At 42.2% G+C, this 20,013-nt stretch overlaps 1 protein-coding gene across 1 annotated transcript; it reads left to right on the top strand.

The window, feature by feature from the left end:
• Positions 1–1,107: 1,107 nt before the first annotated feature.
• Positions 1,108–16,134, top strand: LOC120224404 (zinc finger protein 19-like). The gene is given in 8 exon segments (XM_039222642.1): positions 1,108–1,152; positions 4,835–4,898; positions 7,537–7,663; positions 8,235–8,325; positions 15,077–15,110; positions 15,370–15,591; positions 15,593–15,940; positions 15,943–16,134. Coding segments are annotated over 7 exon segments (1,047 nt in total). The 5' UTR covers positions 1,108–1,152; positions 4,835–4,865.
• Positions 16,135–20,013: the final 3,879 nt, after the last annotated feature.

The following is a 20,013-nucleotide window of genomic DNA, read 5'->3' on the forward strand; positions in this document are numbered from 1 at the left end:
GATGATGTGTAAAGAGAAATTAAGAATACCTAAAGATTAATTTCTCGAGAGTTACTATCTAGAATGGTGAATAAATGTGTTCATATAAATGTGCTTGTATCTGTATTTACAGCTGATTTCCATTATAGAATAGCATGTGATCAAAATTAATGGCAGAGTTATTAATAGTACTGCTTCCCGCTCTTCTTTATTGTGACTGGGCCTTTTTAATAGCCTCCTAACTGCTCTCCTGCCTAACTTAAATCCATTTTTCACACTTCAGTTAAAACTTGATAGATCAACGAAATCCAACTTGATCCAATGAGCAGAACCAGCTTGAGTACAGCCAAATAAGAGAATCCCCCAAAGCTAGCGCTCATCCAGGATCACCACTGGCTTTCTCTGCCCCTTGGTAAGGTTGAAAGACTGAGCCACCCCAAGCCCCACGGCGAGAAGGCCGCGTTCTCCCAAGGGTCGGCTCAGAGGGAACCGTGAAAACACAAAAAATCGCCAGGGTCCTAAAGCGGAGGAAGCGCGGTCCCAGAGACGCGCCTAGCGATGACGCACTTCCGGCGCGCGCCTTCTGCCTTTCGCCTGCAGTCAGCTTGCGTCCGCCTACCGTCGGAGGCCGGTGCTGAGTGAGAGTCTTCTGTCCAGCGACCCCGGCTGGCGATTTCTAGATTCTCGAGGCCTCTGGAGGCCTACCCGGACAGAGTCGGGCGACAGCGTGGCTACCGAGGAGAGCGAGGCGGTCTGCGTGCTGTCCACCCTTCCCCGCACTTCACTCGTCGCCGCGACTGCATAAGGAAATGGGGGTTGAGGGTGTGGGCCGTCAGTGGAAGTTGTAGCCCCCTCGGGTGACCCACAGGCTGCAGTTTAGTCCGTTATCCCACTGAGCGCTTGTTAAGTGCAGTGTAGTTTAGGTTCCGGGGATGCAGCAATGAGTGAGACAGCCGCAGGGAACTTTCAGCCCAATGGGGAAGTGGATATTAATTCTGACCATACCTCTGCCCCTGCTCATAATGACCCCATTGATTTGGGGCAGAAGAACGTTTTGAATACTCAAGGGGCCTCTTGGCCTGGCGTCCCGCAGCTTCTTTATCGTCGGTCTTGCCGCACACTCCCCTTCCTTGCTACAGGCTCCTTCCTGTTGTACTTCTAAAACTTCTTTAGGTCAGTATGCCCTCCCCTCGCCCCTTTGGCCTAGTTAATGCCACTTCTCAGGTCTTCCTTGATTAAGGCAATATCCCTGCCTTCAGTAGCACTGTTGACATCATCATGGGTTTGCAGATCACCGTATACCTTAGCACTTAACACAGTTGTAATCTCACATTTTAGTGCAAGTCACACGAGAACAAGAAGTTTCTTACATGTGTTTGAATCCCTAGTGCCAACCATATATCCATACACAGAGTATACCTCAATAAATAGTGGCTGAAAGGGCAAATCTGTTTGTAATTGCACTGTAAGATACTTACTATAGGAAAAGAAAGGTGCCCAGTAGATCTGACTTAATTTGGATCTTCAGGAAATGTCTTCCACATTGAGATATGAAACTGTGAAAAGGAGTTAACTGGTTAAAAAGGGGGGCAAGTCAAGAAAGGCTATTAGAGGCAGGGGAAACAGCATGTGCTAGGACGTATTTGGGACCCAGTCAGCCATTTAATACTTGCGTTATGACATTTCTTTTAATTAAAAAAGTAATAATATATTTCTAGTAAAAAAAATTAGGGAACAATTAAAGTGGCAGAAGGAAAAAATAAAAATCATCAATGAGACTACTATTCACAGATACTGTTTTAAAATTTATATCCATTGATTGGTTTTGTTGATATAGGTACCCATGGATGATTTTTACACTTGAAAGTTGAAATATGAAATTTTTCACCTGCATTTGAATATTTTCCTATTTTGTGAAATACTCTACAGCATGATTTTTTTAAATTAATTAATTTATTAGTTTTTAAATTTTAGAGTGTGAGCAGGGGAGAGGTGCAGAGAGAGAGGGGGAGAAAAAATCTTATGCAGGCTCCATGCTCAGTGTGGAGCCAGACACGGGTCTTTATCCTAGGACCCTAGCATCATGACCTGAGTGGAAATCGAGTAGGACACTCAACCAACTGAGCCACTTAGGCACCCCACCATGGCATGATTTTTTAAATTAATAATTTATTTTTAAATTACATCCAAGTTAGCATATGGTGCAACAATGATTTCAGGAGTAGATTCCTCAATGCCACTTACCCATTTAGCTCATCTCCCTCCCACAACCTCCAGCAACCCTCTGTTTGTTCTCTATATTTAAGAGTCTCTTATGTTTTGTTCACTCCCTTTTTTTATATTATTTTTGCTTCCCTTCCCTTACATTCACGTTTTGTATCTTAAAGTCCTCATATGAGTGAAGTCATGTGATATTTGTCCTTCTCTGACTAATTTCGCTTAGCATAATACCTTCCAGTTCTATCCATGTAGATGCAAATGGCAAGGTTTCATTCTTTTTGATTGCCAAGTAGTACTCCATTTTGTCTGTATGTGTGTGTGTGTGTGTGTATACCACATCTCCTTTATCCATTCATCTGTTGATGGACATTTGGGCTCTTTCTATACTTTGGCTCTTATCGATAGTGCTGCTATAATCATTGGGGTGCATGTGCCCCTATGAAACAGCACACCTGTATCCCTTGGATAAATAACTAGTAGTGCAATTGCTGGGTTGTAGGATAGTTCTTTTTTTTAATTTTTTTGAGGAACCTCTATACTGTTTTCCAGAGTGGCTGCACCAGTTTGCATTCCCACACAACATGATTTTTAATGGCTACTCTGTGGTTTCTGATTTGTACCAAATTTTTGGATATAAGAAATAACAACTCACTGTGATGGATGCTTATAAGTAGAAATCTTTGGACATATCTCAGATAAATTCCTCAAGTTGAAACTTTTAAAAATTGGTTTTAAAATTTAACTACCTAGGGACATCTGGGTGGCTCAGTCAGATAAGCCTCTGACTTCAGCTCAGGTTTTGATCTCCCCGTTCATGAGTTTAAGCCCTGCATCAAGTTATGTGCTGACAGCTCAAAACATGGAGCCTGCTTTGGATTCTGTGTCTCCCTCTCTCTGCCCCTCCCCTGCTCACACTCTGTCGTTCTGTCTCTTAAAAATGAATAAACATTAAAACATTTTAAAATAAAAAATATAGGGGCTCCTAGGTAGCTCAGTTGGTTAAGCCTCCGACTTCCACTCAGGTCATGAACTCAGTTTGTGAGTTCGAGCTCTGCATTGGGCTCTGTGCTGACAGCTAGCTCAGAGCCTGGAGCCTTTCTTCAGGTTCTGTTTCCCTCTCTCTCTGTTTCTTCCCTGCTTGCACTCTGTCTCTCGCACCCTCTCAAAAATAAATAAACATTTTAAAAATAATTAAAATATAATAAAATGTATGAATAAAATTTACCTAAGCAAATTTAAACTACTACATGAGAGTGGTAAGAAAAAGAATTACCTGGGGCTTCTGGGTGGCTCAGTCAATTGAGTGACTAGATTTTCAGTTTAACCATGGCCCCAGGGTTGGGTTGAGCACCAAGCTGGTGTGGAACCTGCTTAAGATTTCTCTCTCTCTCTCTCTCTCTCTCTCTGTCTCTAAGAACAAATAAACAAACCAAAAACAAACAAACAAACAAAAAACCCACCAAGTATGGCTCTTGAAATTTGGTAAATTTAGCATAAATCCAAGCTTGGTGAAGTCCCTTAATCTCTTAGCTTTTGTTTACTCATCTGTTTGGAGAGGTGGTTGGGGAGGGGAGGGGAATGGCCCAAAAACCTAAATCTCATTTAAAGGAATGTTAATAAGGTTTAAATGAGAAGATGTGTATAAAGCATTTTAGCATGGTGCTGAGCATGTACAAGCTATTAATAAAAAGTTATTACTAAATTTGTAGATTAGTTTGGAGGAAGATTAACATTTACAGAAAAGTTTAATATTGATTGTTTCCATCCAGGATCATGTTTTGCCTTTTCATTTATGTTTCTCAGTAACATTTTATAATTTTATTTACATGAATTTGTTATATTTCTTACATTAAAAAATTTTTTAAATGTTTATTTTTGAGACAGAGACAGAACATGAGCAGGGGAGGGGCAGAGAAAGAGACAGAATCTGAGGCAGGATGCAGGCTCTGAGCTGTCAGCACAGAGCCCAATGTGGGGTTCAAACCCATGAACCGTGAGATCATGATCTGAGCCACCCAGGCACCCTTGTTATGTTTCTTATTAAGTTTATTATTGGCTTAAAAAAAAATCTCTAGACTTTCTCTAGAGAGAGACAGAGCACAATCTGAGGATGAGCAGAGAGAGAATGAGAGGGAGAATCCCAAGCAGGCTCCTCACCATCAGTGTACAGAGCCTGAAGCTGGGCTCAGACTCATGAAACCATGAGATCATGATCTGAGTTGAAATAAGAGTCAGACGCTTAACTGACTGAGCCACCCATGTGCCCCTCTTGGCTTCTTTTTTTTTTTTTTAATGTTTTGTTTTGTTTTTGTTTATATATATTTTTGTCCCACTGTATTGTTTTACATAGGAGAGATAGCACTACCTAGTGGTTATGAATACTGCTCTTGTGGCCTAAGATAATTACTGAAACTTTCTAAGTCTTATTTATTTATTTATTTGTAAAATGAGGACAATAGTTTTACATATCTGCTAGTAGTATAATGAATGGAAAGTGATGAGCTCTGAAGCTGGCACATTGCAAGGCTAAGGTGAATGTCAGCTGTTATTAGCAGCTAATACAGGTTTGCAGGTTTAAAAGAAAGTCACTGCCTGGGTCAGGCTCACTCTTAGTTCTCTTTGCTTCTTCCTTCAGCCCCTGCCCTTCACTGAGAGAAGCCCAGGTGATGGCAGCCATGCCCCTGAAGGCCTGTTACCAGGTGAACTGAGACTCCCTCAGATGCTTCAAGAAATCTTACTTCAATGAAATGAGAGATAAGAGGGATGATTTTGGCAAAAGCAATAGAGCCAAAGCAGATGGCCCTGCTCATCCTCACAGTGGGACTGGATGCTGGGGGAGAGAGCTGATGATGACAGACTGAAAAGCCAGAGACTCCAGGGTGCAGGATGCAATGGCTGGAGAGAATAAGGAATAAGTACAGCCTCCTTAACTCCTATTATCTCTGCTGAGCTGGAGGGCCCTCAGGTTCAGTAGTGACCCCCACGGGATCCATGAGATAAGGAACTCAGGCTGATGGTGGAGATATTCAGTGTTTGGTGGGAGTGTTCTAGATCAACACGGTTGTAAGGTTCTTGGGAGGCAGAACCAGAGGGATGGTAGGAGGAAGAAAAGAAGGGGAGCCTATACCATTTGTCTTTCCAAAGGAGAATAAAGTTGAGGGCTAGGGATGAGGGACGAAAGAATTTTTTCCAGAAAGATACACAGATGTCTGTCTTGAGAGTCAGTTGAGGGAAGCAGCATGCAGCAATATGAAATGTGGTACTAGGTGACAGGAAATTTCAGAGTAGATTCCCATCAACCCTCCAGGGCATTGTAGCTTTGAGCTAGTCACTTGACCACTTTGTGACTCAGCTGACCTCATCTGTCAGATGATGGCAGTGCTGTTCATTGCATGTTAGGGAGAAAGATTTTGCCAGGTGCCTTTCAGCTCTGCAGTGTGGTGAGTTGTTAAGTACTGCTTAATGGGCTCAGCCTTCTTGGGACTTCTCTATGTCATGTCTCAGCATCTGTGATCTTATCCCAAGTACCATTCCCAGATCATCTATTGTCTGTGGGCCCTTTTTGGTTAATAATGCTTTGCCTGGAAGGCTAATCTCAACACATCAGAAACAATTCATTGTATCCCTTGCCCTTCCCACTCCTCCTGCACTTCTGCCAATTGCTAGTATCCCCATGCCACCATCCCTGGTCACTGTTTTTAGATTTTTGTCGTTATTGACTCTTCAATCTCCTTTGTCCCCTTGTCCATTCAATCCAAGTCCTATTGTTCCCGTCTCAGCACACCTGATTTTATCATCCCTTTCCTGGATATTGTCAGCAGAGCCTCTCAACAATTTCCTTTGTCTCGTCTTTGGCTTTCCTGTCATCTGACATTTATTGCCTGTAGAGCTCAGGCTCAAGTTCTTGAATTTGAGTTTATCGTTGTATCATGATCCATCTAAGTGCTTTAACCCAGAGAGTTGAAATCAGATTGGCATTTTACAAAGATCTTTCTATGTGCTGGACAGAAGGTGGACTTGGGTGATAAACCTGGAGTTAGAGACCATTGACTCGGTCCAAAGGACAGTTGCAGAGGACTTGAATTATGTGGTGATTAATGATGTTGCATAGGAGTCAGATCCAAGAAATATATAGAGGATAGAATTGGCAGCATTTGATTGCTGATTGCTTGCCAGAACCAAGCAGTTACTACAGGAATAGTTGAGAATGATTCTCAGGTTTCCAGCCAGGAAGACCAAGCTGAAAGTGGTGCTACAGATTGAGACAGGGGGTCAAGATAATGACCAGCATCAGGTTTGAGCACTTAGTGTTTGTTTCTCCTTTTACTGTGCAGGTCATATGAGTTAGAAGCATGTTAGGGAGGGTGATGAGTTCAGAATTGCACATGTCAGGAATGTAACTGGCATGTAGGTCACTAGAGCATCTGAGGCAGGCACGTGACTAATGCCAGGATCACATCAGTCTTTGGAAGAAGGATCATGTCTACATGGGGAAGGCACCAGGGAGACGAGAAGGACCACATTGGTCTATCTGAGAAGGAAGACTCTGGGCTGATAGGCAGTTTGATTGGTGGAGGGCATAATATCTTAGACAGATAAAGACAGCCAAAGAGCTACCCAGAAGCAATTAGAATCAGGAAACACTTTGTCCTAGGAAGACTTCCTGGAGTTGAGGAGGTTTTTTCCAACACCAGAGTACTTTCTGCTGGAGGGTCAAGCAGGGGCAGCATAGCCCCCTTTTGTTAAGGGTGGAGGGGTGGGTGGCACAGCCGGGTTGTGCATCAGGTGAAGGTTTCAGGGAACAGTGCCCTTTGGGATAAACCATGACTGTTCCCAGTAGGTGGGTATGAGGATTGCAGTAGGGCAGGCAGATGTGGACACACAGCAGGACTCTGTGTAAGTTCAGGGAGCAGGATGGATGGGCTGGACTGTCATCGGTAAAGTAAGGACAGGTAGCAAGGGACATTGATGGATGTCACCCATGAGAAGTAAAGTTGGAGGCCAGTCATCTGTTCATAGAGTGTCTGAGAGACCAGAAGGGCATGTGCAAAAATCATAAGGGTTTATTTCAGGAAAGTGAATTTGTAAAAGATTTTCTGTTTTAGTTTTCTGTGTTGTGACATTGTCTCTGGTAATAGTCTTGTGTGCAGTTAGAAGCAACTCTGATAGTGATGGGAGTCTCAGAGTTGCTGGCTGTAGGTGTGGTCAAGCATCAGCACTCAGGGCCCTGTCCTGTCATGGGACTCTCCCTCAGCCCCTCACACTGTCCCCTGGGCCCCACACTCTGGCTCTGAGCCAAAAGAGTGGCTCTGGTGCAGCAGGAACCTCTTGTTTTAGGAAGTGGTGACCTTTGAGGACATGGCTATCTACTTCACCTGGACAGAATGGGCTGGCCTGTCTCCTGCACAGAGGACCCTGTATAGGGAAGTGATGCTGACAAATTATGGGAACTTAACTTCCCTGGGTAAGGCCACTTTGCCTTTGGGACTCAGACTCGTACGACGAGGTTAGGGTGGATTGTGTCACAAATCTCACAACCTTTCACGTCTTTGCAGGGGCAGAGACTCCTAATCCCTCAGCCCCAGAGGATGTCAGGCAGGGACGGAGGGAGAAGTCTGAGGTTACTTTGGGTCTGATGTGGATTTGACCATTCTCTGGTGAGAACAGTTCTCATCATCGGGGTTTTGTGCGGGGCACTGTGGGAAAGAAATATCCTCTGTTGAAGTTCATGCCTTCAGCTCTCCCCGTGGTCTAAGGAAGATGCCCCTCATTGCTTTTCTGTGCTTGCATGTGTCTCACAGGAGCTCATGGACAAACTCTGAATGGTTTTTTACAAAGAGGTCACAAATGCTCAGTTTCCTCTTGATCAAAAAATCTCCTTGGGCTTCACCACCCTCCAGTCCACTTCTGTGGGCCTTATCCTTACTGGGCCACTATGGGGTTTCCTCCTCTGACTGCACAACCAGGATTATGGGGTGCCTCAGGAGCACTAACACAAGACTCCCCTCCAGCACCATTTTCTTCCTCCTTTGCAGGATACCCTGTTTGCAGACCTGCCCTGATCTCACTCCTGGAGGGAGGGGATTTGCCTTGGGGCCTGGAGCCACAGAATGATCCACCTGCAGAGTACCAGTGACGTCTCTAAAGGTAAATGAGGCAGGTTTAGAACCATCAACCATAGTCCTTTGTTAGGTGCATGGTTTGCAAGTTGTTGAACACTTGCTGTGTGCCAAAATGGCACTTTTTTTTTTTTTTTTTTGAGAAGCTCTGGAGCATACTAGTTATGGAGCCCAATGTAGAGAGCTAAAACAGAGAGAATGTGTTAAGTGCTGTTGGTATATATGCAGCAGGCTGTGGGACACAGCAGAAGAGGTCAGAGGAATTCCCAATTAGAAGGTCAGGTAACACTCCTTCAGTGGCAGGCCATGTGCTCTGTGTTCAGCATATAAGAATGCATTGCAGAAGGAGTGGGGAGGGAAGATAGTCTGGAGGAAGAGAATAATAAAAGATCCAATATAATTTCTGGCATAATATAATATCTGGAAAAGGACTAGTATTTGGAATATATAAACAACTCTCAAATTCAGCAATACAAACAAACAGTCCAGTTAGAAAATGTGTGAAGGGTACGAACAGACATTTCACTAAAGAGAACACACAAATGAAAAGGTGCTTGACATCATTAGCCATTAGGAAAATGCAATTTAAAACCATAGTGAGATATCACTACACCCTAATCATATATATCACCATGTAATTGTGAAGAGCTTCATGGTTTGATGTGCAGGAGAATTACCTCGGGAGTGTTATTTTTAAATCGATATTTCTGAGGTATACCTGTGAGCATTCATTCTTCTGTCTTTTTAAGTCCTCATTCAAGAATTTGTGGCTTAGGGGGTGCCCTGCGTTGAGCTCTATGTTGATTAACAGTCAACATAGAACCTGCTCGGGAGTCTCTCTCACTCTCTCTCTGCCCAACCCCCTCCCCACCCCTAATAAACGAACTTTAAAAAGAAAAAGAACATGAGGCTTAGGACTGAAAGCCTAAGTAGGACTTCCTTTTGTTGACTTCTATGCTATAACATGGTAGCCACTCACTATGTGTGTTTATTAAACTCTTAAGCACTTGAAGGGGGGCTAATTCAAGTTGAAATGTCCTAAAAGTATAAAATACCAGACTTTGAAGACTTAGTACAAAAAAAGTGTAAATGATCTCATTTGTAATTTTTATGTTGACTTTATGTTGAAACAATTTTGGATCTATTGGGTTAAATAAAATATATTATTAAAATTAATTTTATCATTTTCTTTTCACTTTTTTAATGTGGCTCCCAGAAAAACAAAATTAAGTATGCAGCTTGCATTTATGGCTCACATTATATCTCTTAAAAAAATTTTTTTTATTATCTTTGAGGAAGAGAACATGAGCTGGGGAGGGGCAAAGAGAGAGGAAGGAAGACAGAATTCGAAGTAGGCTTTGTGCTGCCCGTGCAAAGCTCCATGGGGTCTTGACATGGGGTTCAAACTCATGAACCATGAGATCATGACCTGAGCTGAAGTCAGGCATTCAACAGACTGAGACACCGAGGTGTCTCAAGTATTATTTCTTTTGAACAGCTCACTCCACTACAGAGCATATCCTTAAGCTGTCTTACTTAGCCAAACCATGTATAAACATCGTCATTGTGTCTGGAAAGCCTAGAACACAAGAGTTTATAGCAGATTTGAAGACTTCTGTCTTAGGTAACTTACTACATGGGAATAGGAAATGAGAGAGCTGGTACAACAGTGTGGAGCAGGAGTAGTGAACCCTGCCACAGTGATCTTGCCACTAGTGACATAAGCCCATAATTGCTATGTTTTAAAAATGTTATCTGGAAATTGTATGTAATTTGATTGGACTGTACGGGGAATTAAGCCATAAAACCTCATTACATCATTATTTACTGCAGTTAAGTTTGGAGGCCTACACAAGGGTAGGGATAGGGTGATGTAGGAGAGAGAAGATTGTGGAGAGTATCCCATTAGGACTGATAAAGCTTAGCAATAAACATATAAATGAGATAACATAAAGGAATCATGATATAAAAATGGCTTATATGGGGGTGCCTGGGTGGCTTAGTTGGTTAAGCGTCCGACTTTCGCTTAGGTCATGATCTCATGGTTCGTGGGTTCGAGCCCCGCGTCGGGCTCTGTGCTGACTGCCAGCTCAGAGCCTGGAGCCTGTTTCAATCTGTGACTCCCTCTCTCTCTGACCCTCTCCTGCTCACGCTGTCTCTCTCTCTCTCTCTCTCTCCTAGAAATAAATAAAAACATTAAAAAAAATGGCTTATATGGTGACAATGACACTAGACTTATCCTATGAAGTTTGAGGTTTTTTGGGACGCACAGGTTCCTGGGTATAGCAGCCTCTTGAGAATGCAGCTCTGTAGGGTAAGGTCAAGTCTGGGGTTATACAGGGTGTCAAAGTCTAGAAGCATAGGCAGACATACATAATAGTGTCAGAGACATCTTCAATCTATTAAAAATACATCTGTTTCCAGACTTTATGTTCACCCTGTATATGTGGGAATCCTCTATATCAGTGGCTCTTACCTGGGGCCAGCCACTTTTGCCCCCCAGGGGGTGTTTGGCAATGTCTGGAGCCTGTGTGTGTGTGTGTAGACTAGGGATGGGGGTGCTCCATTATTACGAATGTTGCTAAACATCCTATGCTACACAAGACAACCCTGCACACCTGCCGGGAGCCGCACTGGCCTCTCTGGATGGCAGTCACAGCAAGGAAATGACAATGTTTACACAGCTTCTGCCATGAGAAATGAAGACTAGTATCTCCTTCTGTTACTACTGGCTCATGTTGGAAATGAGCCTGCTGGTATTGACCAGGCCTCACAATATTCCATATCAAACCCATATTCTGAACACAGTTACCTCATAGGAAAAGCATATTCCTGCCTTTACAAAAGAGATTTTAGATAAGAGCTCTGTGGATCATTGTCAAAAGGTTCTTCCTATGGGCCTTGCAGATCCAAGACTTAGATAATAAAGGGGGTTAAGAACACAAGAGTTACTATTGAGCCTGGTCCCATATCAGAAGAGCCTAATTTATAGTTAAGGTACAGATAAGTACCAAACATAACTTACTAATTGGTGATGTATGGCAGTCCCTTCCTCAGGGCCTACATTCCAAAGACATCCTCCCTTAAACTGGCAGCTGGGATGAGGATAGATAAGAGTAATTAAAACATAAACCTAGATGCAAAGACTGATACATATAGAGCCCCCTTGGTAGTTTCCACTAACTAACCAATTCAGAATCATTCATCCTCTTGAGAGCCAGACAGAATGACTCTTAACTTATCTATATACAATGTAACCTATATGTTATCCTGTCTTTCACTGAGAGCATCCTGTTATTTCCTTGGTTGTAAATTCACCATGACTGGGATAATTCTGCAGTTGATATCACAAAAGACCTCTCATTGTAAGAAATTCCTATTCTCTGACCTCATATGGTTGTTGAACCTTTAAATAAAGACACCAAAACCGACAGGACAGAGATGCCTGCCTGGTGATCAGAAAGAATCTCGGGGCTCTCTCATTCCCTTTTGCCGACACCGTCCATCCTTCAGGGACCCCTGGACCTGTCGGAGCCGGCTCGGCCTCTGACACACACCCAAAAATTATCTGGCTATAAACATCAATAGTGCTGAGATTGAGACACCTTGCTCTATATAGTTGAAATGTCCCCTAAACAGAGAAGAAGGTGGGGAGAGAATCTTAAAGATTTTTTAGGGTTGAAGAGAGAGGGAGGAGTAAGTAGAGATAAAAGACTAGAAGCGTAATGAAGAGAGTGAAATTGGAGCTAAGGAGAAGGGGGATGCCTGGGTGGGTCAGTCAGTTAAGCATCTGACTCTTGATTTCAGCTCAAGTCATGATCTCTCATGCTTGGGATTCTAGCTCTCAAAATAAATAAATACACTTAAAAAAAAAAAAAAGGAAACTAAGGGTAGGAAGATTTCCTGGAAAGCTGGTGGGCAGTGGAGCATAAGCCCATGAAGAGGTAACACCTTATTTTGTGAGGTTTAGAAATGAAAGGAAAGTGCCGGAAGCCACACCAGCTTCTCTGGATGGCAGTCACAGCAAGGAAATGGCAATGTTTGCACAGCTCCTGCCATGAGAAACAAAACTGGTATCTCCTGCTACTACTGGCTCATGTTGGAAATAAGCCTGCTGGTATTGACCGGGCCTCACAATATTCCATATAAGACCCATATTCTGAACACAGTTACCTCATAAGGAAAAGCCTATTCCTGCCTTTACAAAAGAGATTTTAGATAAAAGCCCTGTGGATCATTGTCAAGGGGCTCTTCCTGTGGGCCTTGCAGATCCAAGACTTAGCTATGACCGGGATATTCATCCTCTTGAGAGCCAGACACAATGATTCCTAGCTTACCTATATACAACTTAACCTATATGTTATCCTGTTTTCCACTAAGAGCATCCGGTTATTTCCTTGGTCGTAAATTCACTGTGACTGGGATAATTCTGCAATTGTTATCGCAAAAGACCTTCCATTGTAAAGAAATTCCTTTCTTTGACCTCATATTGTTGTTGAACCTTTAAATAAAGACACCAAACCCGACAGGACAGAGATGCCTGCCTGGTGACCAGAAAGAATCCCGGGGCTTTCTCACTCTCTCTCTCGATGACACCATCCATCCTTCGGGGACCCCTAGACCTGCCGGAGCAGGCCTCCGGCAGAAAAGAATGTAAGTAGTAGATTTAAGACAGTGTTTTGCAAACATTTTTTATGGTAACCTACAGTAAGAAATACAATTGAAGTCACAACCCAATACATATGCTTCTGTAAATAACTGAAACCAAAGTTTCAGATTCAGAACATACCTCTCCTGTTTGCTCTGATGTCTAATTGTTTCCTAATTCTCTATTTAAATCTAGTCTGATCTCCTTCACTTTAAAAAGTGAAGATTTCTGCTCGCAATCTGCTACATCTATTTCATGACCTACTAATAGTTCTCAGTTAAAAAGAAAAATAAAGCTAGTCTGGGAAAGATAACTACCCTCCAGTGGACCTGAATAGCTAAAGTAAGAAAAAGTGAAAGGGGAGAGGGGAGAGGAAGTTACCTGCTGAGCTCCGCTAGGGAGTGGGAAGAGTGGCGCCCAAGAGGAGAGGCAGAGCCCTAAAGGGAAGGTGGGAGATGGGTGCCACCGTGTGGGAGTGGAGAGCCAGGAGGTTGAGGAGCACCTTTGAGGCAGTCGTGGTTTTCCCAGCGAGGAAGAGGTGATAGAGACTGGAGAGTTAGGTAAGGGAGCAGATGGGGGTTTAGGGAAAGTGGCGATTGCCTGGAAGAACCGCTGTGGAGAACCTGATCAATCGAATGTTATTAGGGTTTTAGGGTGTCAGGGAAGGAGAAGGGTTTCCTCGTCATCTGTTATTCTAATCTGGATCATATGACACTTGCTTTTTGCCAAATAGCAAGGTAAAAGATATATGAGAATTGATTTACAAGCTCTATATCATTCTGGTCACTGTGTTTCAGATTATTTCATCTGTCTCCTTGCTCCTGTTTCCCAGCAGTTCCCTTCTGAAGAAGCCCACTCCTAATTCACACACATGGAGAACTTGGTAGATCACCCCCACTTCCTATTAAAATAGAACTCCTTGGGGCGCCTGGGTGGCTTAGTCGGTTAAGCGTCCGACTTTCGCTTAGGTCATGATCTCGCGGTTCGTGGGTTCGAGCCCCGCGTCGGGCTCTGTGCTGACTGCCAGCTCAGAGCCTGGAGCCTGTTTCAGTCTGTGACTCCCTCTCTCTCTGACCCTCCCCTGCTCGCGCGCTCTCTCTCTCTCTCTCCTAGAAATAAATAAAAAACATTAAAAAAAAAAAATAGAACTCCTTAGGGGCACCTGGGTGGCTTAGTCAGTTAAGCATCCTACTCTTGGTTTTGGCTTACGTTATGATCTCATGGTTTGTGAGTTTGAGGCCCGCCTTGGGCTCTGTGCTGACAGCTTGGAGCCTGCTTGGGATTCTCTTCCTCACTGTATGCCCTTCCCTGCTCACTCTCCCTCTCAAAATAAAAATAAACTTAAGCATTTTTTAATGGGAAATATTAACTAGAACAAATAGATCGGCCATTATAACAGGGATCCAATTATTTTTGACCCATAATAATTTTATTATTGCAGTATATAAGTTGTATGCCTGTGTATACAGAGTAACAATTATTCAGTCATTTATTTTATCATACTTAGTATGTACTATGTGCCAAGAACTGCTCAAGACAGTCAGGATACAGCAGGAAAGAAAACAAAGCCCCTGCTCTCCTAAAGCTAATGTTCTAGTGGTTTAAGGTCAAGGGCAGCTAATTTGTAAAAAAAAAGGAAAGATAAACAGGCATTCTGCCCATAATTTTATTGTGCAAAAGGCATAAAAATGATAATATCTTCTTTTAACATACAAATGTTTAATTAACAAGAGTACAGATTGATAAAGATCAACACTTGAATATGAAATTTAACTCAAAGTTTAAAAACAAGGATTGAATTTTAACAAACTTAATTAAAATGTCATCATCCAATCTTTGGAAATCAAATGTCACTGGACAGGCTGTTATTGTTTTTTGTTTCTCACCTGAGATTTTCCTGTTCCTCAGTATGAAAAGGCGGCATTGTGCAGTCTCCTGGGCCTCAAAGCAAATTGCTCTCCCCTTTCCAAGTAGTTGAGCAGACACATTTTGAGTCCAGCAACAGCACATACGCAGCCGTTTCTAACAGATGCTGCATACTCAACTCTTGTAGGCTATCCGGTGTTGTCTCTTGTTCGTCTTCCTACGTGAGCATTTTCAAGCATTTAAGAACTATGAAGTCACAAGCTAATAGGGACATGGAGGTCTGGAGACGCTTAGGAAGTAGTCTTCAGTGTTGGAAAGTGTAGTGACCTGGGTTCAAAATCTCATTTCCTGTTCCACAGCTTCTATTTTCTGCCTCTGTCATATTTACCTCTTCCAGTTTAATAGGTTTATATTTCTGGCAGGTTACACAGAGGTTAGAATAGTAATCTCTAAAGGCCCTATAGTTTCAGTGCTCTGTTATTTCTAGTATAATTCTCAGGAGGCATGTGTCTTGCATTTCTCATGTCAGATGCTAAGACCAACTTTGACAGTGAGTCCACATCAACACAGGAAGAAGGAAATGTGATGATAACATGTGGGCTGCTACAGAGTATTTCTTGGGAGAGTGACTTTCCAGAAACATGTGAAGTGGAGAAACACCAGGAAATTCCCACAATGGAAAACATTAAAAGAAAGGATGAGAGAATCTTCTGTGTAGAAAAACCCTTCAGATGTGAGGAGTGTGGGAGATGCTTCAGCTTTTTTTTCTTACTATGTTAAACACCAGAGAATCCACACTGAGGAGAAACCCTACCCCTGTGAGGAGAGTGGGACCTCCTTTAACGGCAGTTCTTCATTAATTCGGCACCAGAGAATCCACACTGGAGAGAAACGCTATCGGTGTGAGGAATGCGGGCAAGCCTTCAATAATAGTGCTAATCTAATTAGGCACCAGAGAATCCACAGTGGGGACAGACCTTATCTCTGCAAGGAGTGTGGAAATGGCTTCTCCAGTAGTTCTGAGTTGGTTATACACCAGAGAATCCACACTGGGGAGAAACCTTATGAGTGTAATGAATGTGGAAAAGCTTTCGCTGTTAAGTCAACATTAAGTTGACTAATCTAATTAGGCACCAGAGAATCCACAGTGGAGAGAAGCCATATGAGTGTCTCACGTGTGGGAAAACCTTTAGGAGTCCCTTCCAGCTACATCATCCTGAGTATGCCCACCCTAGGCAGAAACCTGTCCTGGACCTTGGTTCCTTTGGCCTTCCTGCATTTTTTACCCCCTTTCCGTGGTAATTACTGGCCTCCTTTTTTGGAAAGCCACTCTTCTCTGACTCAACTATTGATGTGGTATAGATGGGGCTCTGTTCCCCACTGCAAGGTAGAACTTGTGGCCTAGTCTAGCCCATTTACACTGTTCCTTCCCCCCTGCCACAATGATAGGTTCAGGTGACCAGGTTCACCCAATCAGGTGCCAAACCTACCAGGAAGTAACATTTTTTTCCCCCTGGACTCGTTAGCCTTGATCCGTCATGAAGGCTGAGAAGAAAGCCAGCCCTGCAGATAAGAGAGAAATGGAGAGAACCAAATCTACCTCTGGGTTTTGCAGTGACCTGAATCAATAAATTTCAGTTTTTTGCCTAAGTAGTTTGGAGTTTTCTTTCTTAGTGATACTGAGCATTTCAATGTCTCATATGTTTCAAAACCTTCACGTTTCAAAACCTCACATGTTTCAAAACCCCATTTCAGAGTTAACATAAACTTGATTTGGCATCGGGGCGCCTGGGTGGCTTAGTCGGTTAAGCGTCCGACTTTCGCTTAGGTCATGATCTCGCGGTTCGTGGGTTCGAGCCCCGCGTCGGGCTCTGTGCTGACTGCCAGCTCAGAGCCTGGAGCCTGTTTCAGTCTGTGACTCCCTGTCTCTCTGACCCTCCCCTGCTCACGCTGTCTCTCTCTCTCTCTCTCTCTCTCCTAGAAAAAAAAAAAAAAATTAAAAAAAAAAAACTTGATTTGGCATCACTGAGTCCGTGCTATGAAACAACCTTTCATATGTGTGACATGTTGGAAACACTGTAGCTGTGATTTTGATTGTTTGTTTGCCTTGTGTGGCAAGCACTCAAGTACTATGAATGTGGGAATACCATTTATCCTTAGTAAAGTGAGGTTAGCATTCATGTATCCCAAATGGTTGGAAGTTACAGCAGTTTAAGCTGTAATGAAAATTTCAAGCTAGTATAAAATTGAAGCTCTGTCAATATTCTGTAGGGAAGATGCATGTATTAAATAGAAAGCTTTGTTTATTTCATACTCAGTTTCTAACAGAAGTGGATGCTGAATATTTAATCTTATTTTAGATCTTTCAAGATGTTTCTTTTTTGACCTCTCTGTAGTTAATTATACTAATGTTTTCCTAATATTTAGTTATATTCTCATAATCTTAGTTGAATATGAGATTACAGAATTTTGTATGTGTGTCTTGCTGGATAGTATTTGTTAATATATTTAGGATATTGTCATCTAGGGGCACCTGGGTGGCTCAGTCAGTTAAGCATCCGACTTCGGCTCAGGTCATGATCTCACAGTTCATAGGTTCAAGCCCTGCATTGGGCTGTGTGCTGATAGCTCAGAGCCTGGAGCTTCTGATTCTGTGTCTCCCTCTCTCTGCCCTTCCCCCGCTCACAGTCTATCTCTGTCTCCCCAAAAAATGAATAGAAACGTTAAAAAAAAATAAAAGAATATTGCCATCTATAATTATAAGTGTGTTTACCCTGTGATTTTTTTTCCATCTTTCTCCAGATTTGGGAGTTGATTTATACAGGACTACTAGAAATAGCTATAAGGCTGTTCTTTTTCTGTGTTCTGGAACAGTTTGAGAAGCCTAGCAGCTCTCTGTTTCTTTGAAATCTGAAAGAAAAAAAAAAGTCCACTTAATAAAGCTGGCTAGACCAGTTGCTTTTGTTGGGGGTAGTGTAGAGGAGAAGAGATCGTTACTACTTTTTCAATTCTTTCTGTGGCATTGATCCAGTTACATTGTCTATTTCTTCTTGAATCAATATTGGCAATTTATAATTTTTTAACATTTATTTACTTTGAGAGAGAGACAAAGTGGGGGAGTGGTAGAGAGAGAAGGAGAGAAAGAGAATCCCAAGCAGGCCCCATGGTATCAGTGTGGAGCCTGATGCAGGGCTCAACTTAAGAACCGTGAGATAATGACCTGAGCTGAAACCAAGAGTCAGACGCTTAACTGACTGAGCCCAGGCACCCCTGTAATTTATAATTTCTTACTGACTTTTACAAATTCTTTGCCCTGCTTTTTACCCAGATTGTATATCCTACTTAAAATATTTTCAGCATATGCTCCTTGGCATTCCTAAATTTGTTCGCCGTCAAAATCTATATGAAGAGTTTTATGACTCGTATATTTGCACACAAAAGTTTGACATTTGTCCTTATAATGCCTAGAATAGCATGTCTGCCGTCACCTTATAACTAAAGAAATGGCCTGGGTTATTCATCTAAAGAGGGTTTCTCAAACTTGACACTATAAGCATTTGGGACCTGATAGTTTTTTTTTAAATTTTTTTTATTTTTATTTTTTTGGCCTGTCCTGTGCAGGGTAGGATGTTTAATTTACCCACTGATCTCTACCCACTAGATACTATTTGTAACACTCTGGCACTCTCGCCTGCCCCTTGTCTCCACCCATCTAGAAAGATCCTAACGGTATGTTTTTGTGGAAATAAGGAGCCAGCTCTTTGGATGCGTGTCAGTCTGTGCCTTGTTCACTCCCGTGTCTCTTTGTACTGTCATCTACTTGTCATGACGGTTCTCAATTCTAGACTTAACCTGCTGTCTGAAATCTTGTCCTGAGAAGACGGCTTTACCAGCTCCTCATTTGACAGCAGTCCATCCAAGTGGGGAAGACGCTGGGAGATCATCTTTTAGTAATAATGGACTTGTAATTCTGCAGACACACCAAAAACAATTTAGGCAAAGAAATGGTCGCAGTTAACTTGAGTCAAGGTTTGTTTGTTCTAGTCATTGCAGAATATTAGCCTTTTATTTGTTATAGCTGTTCTTTAATAAACTCTAATAACCAGTAATATTTTGTGTGCTTTCCTATGCTAGGTACTCCACATTAACTCAGTCCTCCCAGCAGCCTTTGAAGTAGATACTGTTACTTTGTTTCAGTTAGGAAGTTGAAGAACAGCAAGGATAAGTAGCTTGCCCAAAGATAACAGCTAGTAAGTGGAAGAACAGAGATTCAAACCCAAGCGGTCTGACTTTAGAACGCATGCCCTAACCATTACACAGTATTGCCCTCCTTTCTCCGCTGCTTTTTTTCTTTTTTAGCTTTATTGTATGATTGACATACAGTTGAATCATTTTTTTTCCTGCAAATGGTCTTCTGGGATTTTGATTGGATTGCTTTGATTATGCAGATCAATTGGGGAGAATTGAAAATAATATTGAGTTTTTCAGTCAATGAACACTGTGTCTCTCTGTTTAGTAGGTGTTCTTTCATTTGTGATTATTTTGTAGTTTTCGGCATGCTATCTTAGACATGTTTCATTAGGTTTATACCTAAATATTTCATGATTTTTTGTGGTGTTATAAATGGTACTATTTTTGAAAATTTATTAAAAGTATATTGTAGGAAATTTTATTATCAGAAATTTCAGTTTCCAACAATTGCTTTTTTTTTTTCTTTTTTGTACCTTGACTTTGATTCTGTGACCTTGCTAAACTCACTTGTTTGTTCTAGGAGATTGTGTAGATTCTTTAGGATTTTCTATGTAGGCAGTTTTGTCCTCTTGTAAATAGTAGCAATTTTATTTCTTCCTTTCCATTTGTATTCCCTTTATTTCCTTTTCTGGCATTCTTGCACTTGTTAGGACTCCCAGTATGGTGTTGAATAGTAGTGGTAAGAGCAAACATACCTGCTCTGTGCCCAATCTTGGAAGGAAAGCATTCTTTCCATCACTATTCAATATGTTTTCAGCTGCAAGAAAATAATCCACATCAAATCCTCTGTCATTTTAGCCACTGCAGCAAAACATTAAGTTTAGCTGTATGTTTTTGGGTAGCCAAGGCAAAAATGACTGTGCATGAAACTGAAGTCCCACCAGAACTTCAGTCCTAGGCTTTTCAGAGAGCTGGGAAGGAAGTTGATAT

The sequence above is a fragment of the Hyaena hyaena genome, unplaced genomic scaffold (assembly GCF_003009895.1).
Source record: "Hyaena hyaena isolate Hyena2069 unplaced genomic scaffold, ASM300989v1 scaffold_18, whole genome shotgun sequence".
NCBI classification, from domain to species: Eukaryota; Metazoa; Chordata; class Mammalia; order Carnivora; family Hyaenidae; genus Hyaena; species Hyaena hyaena.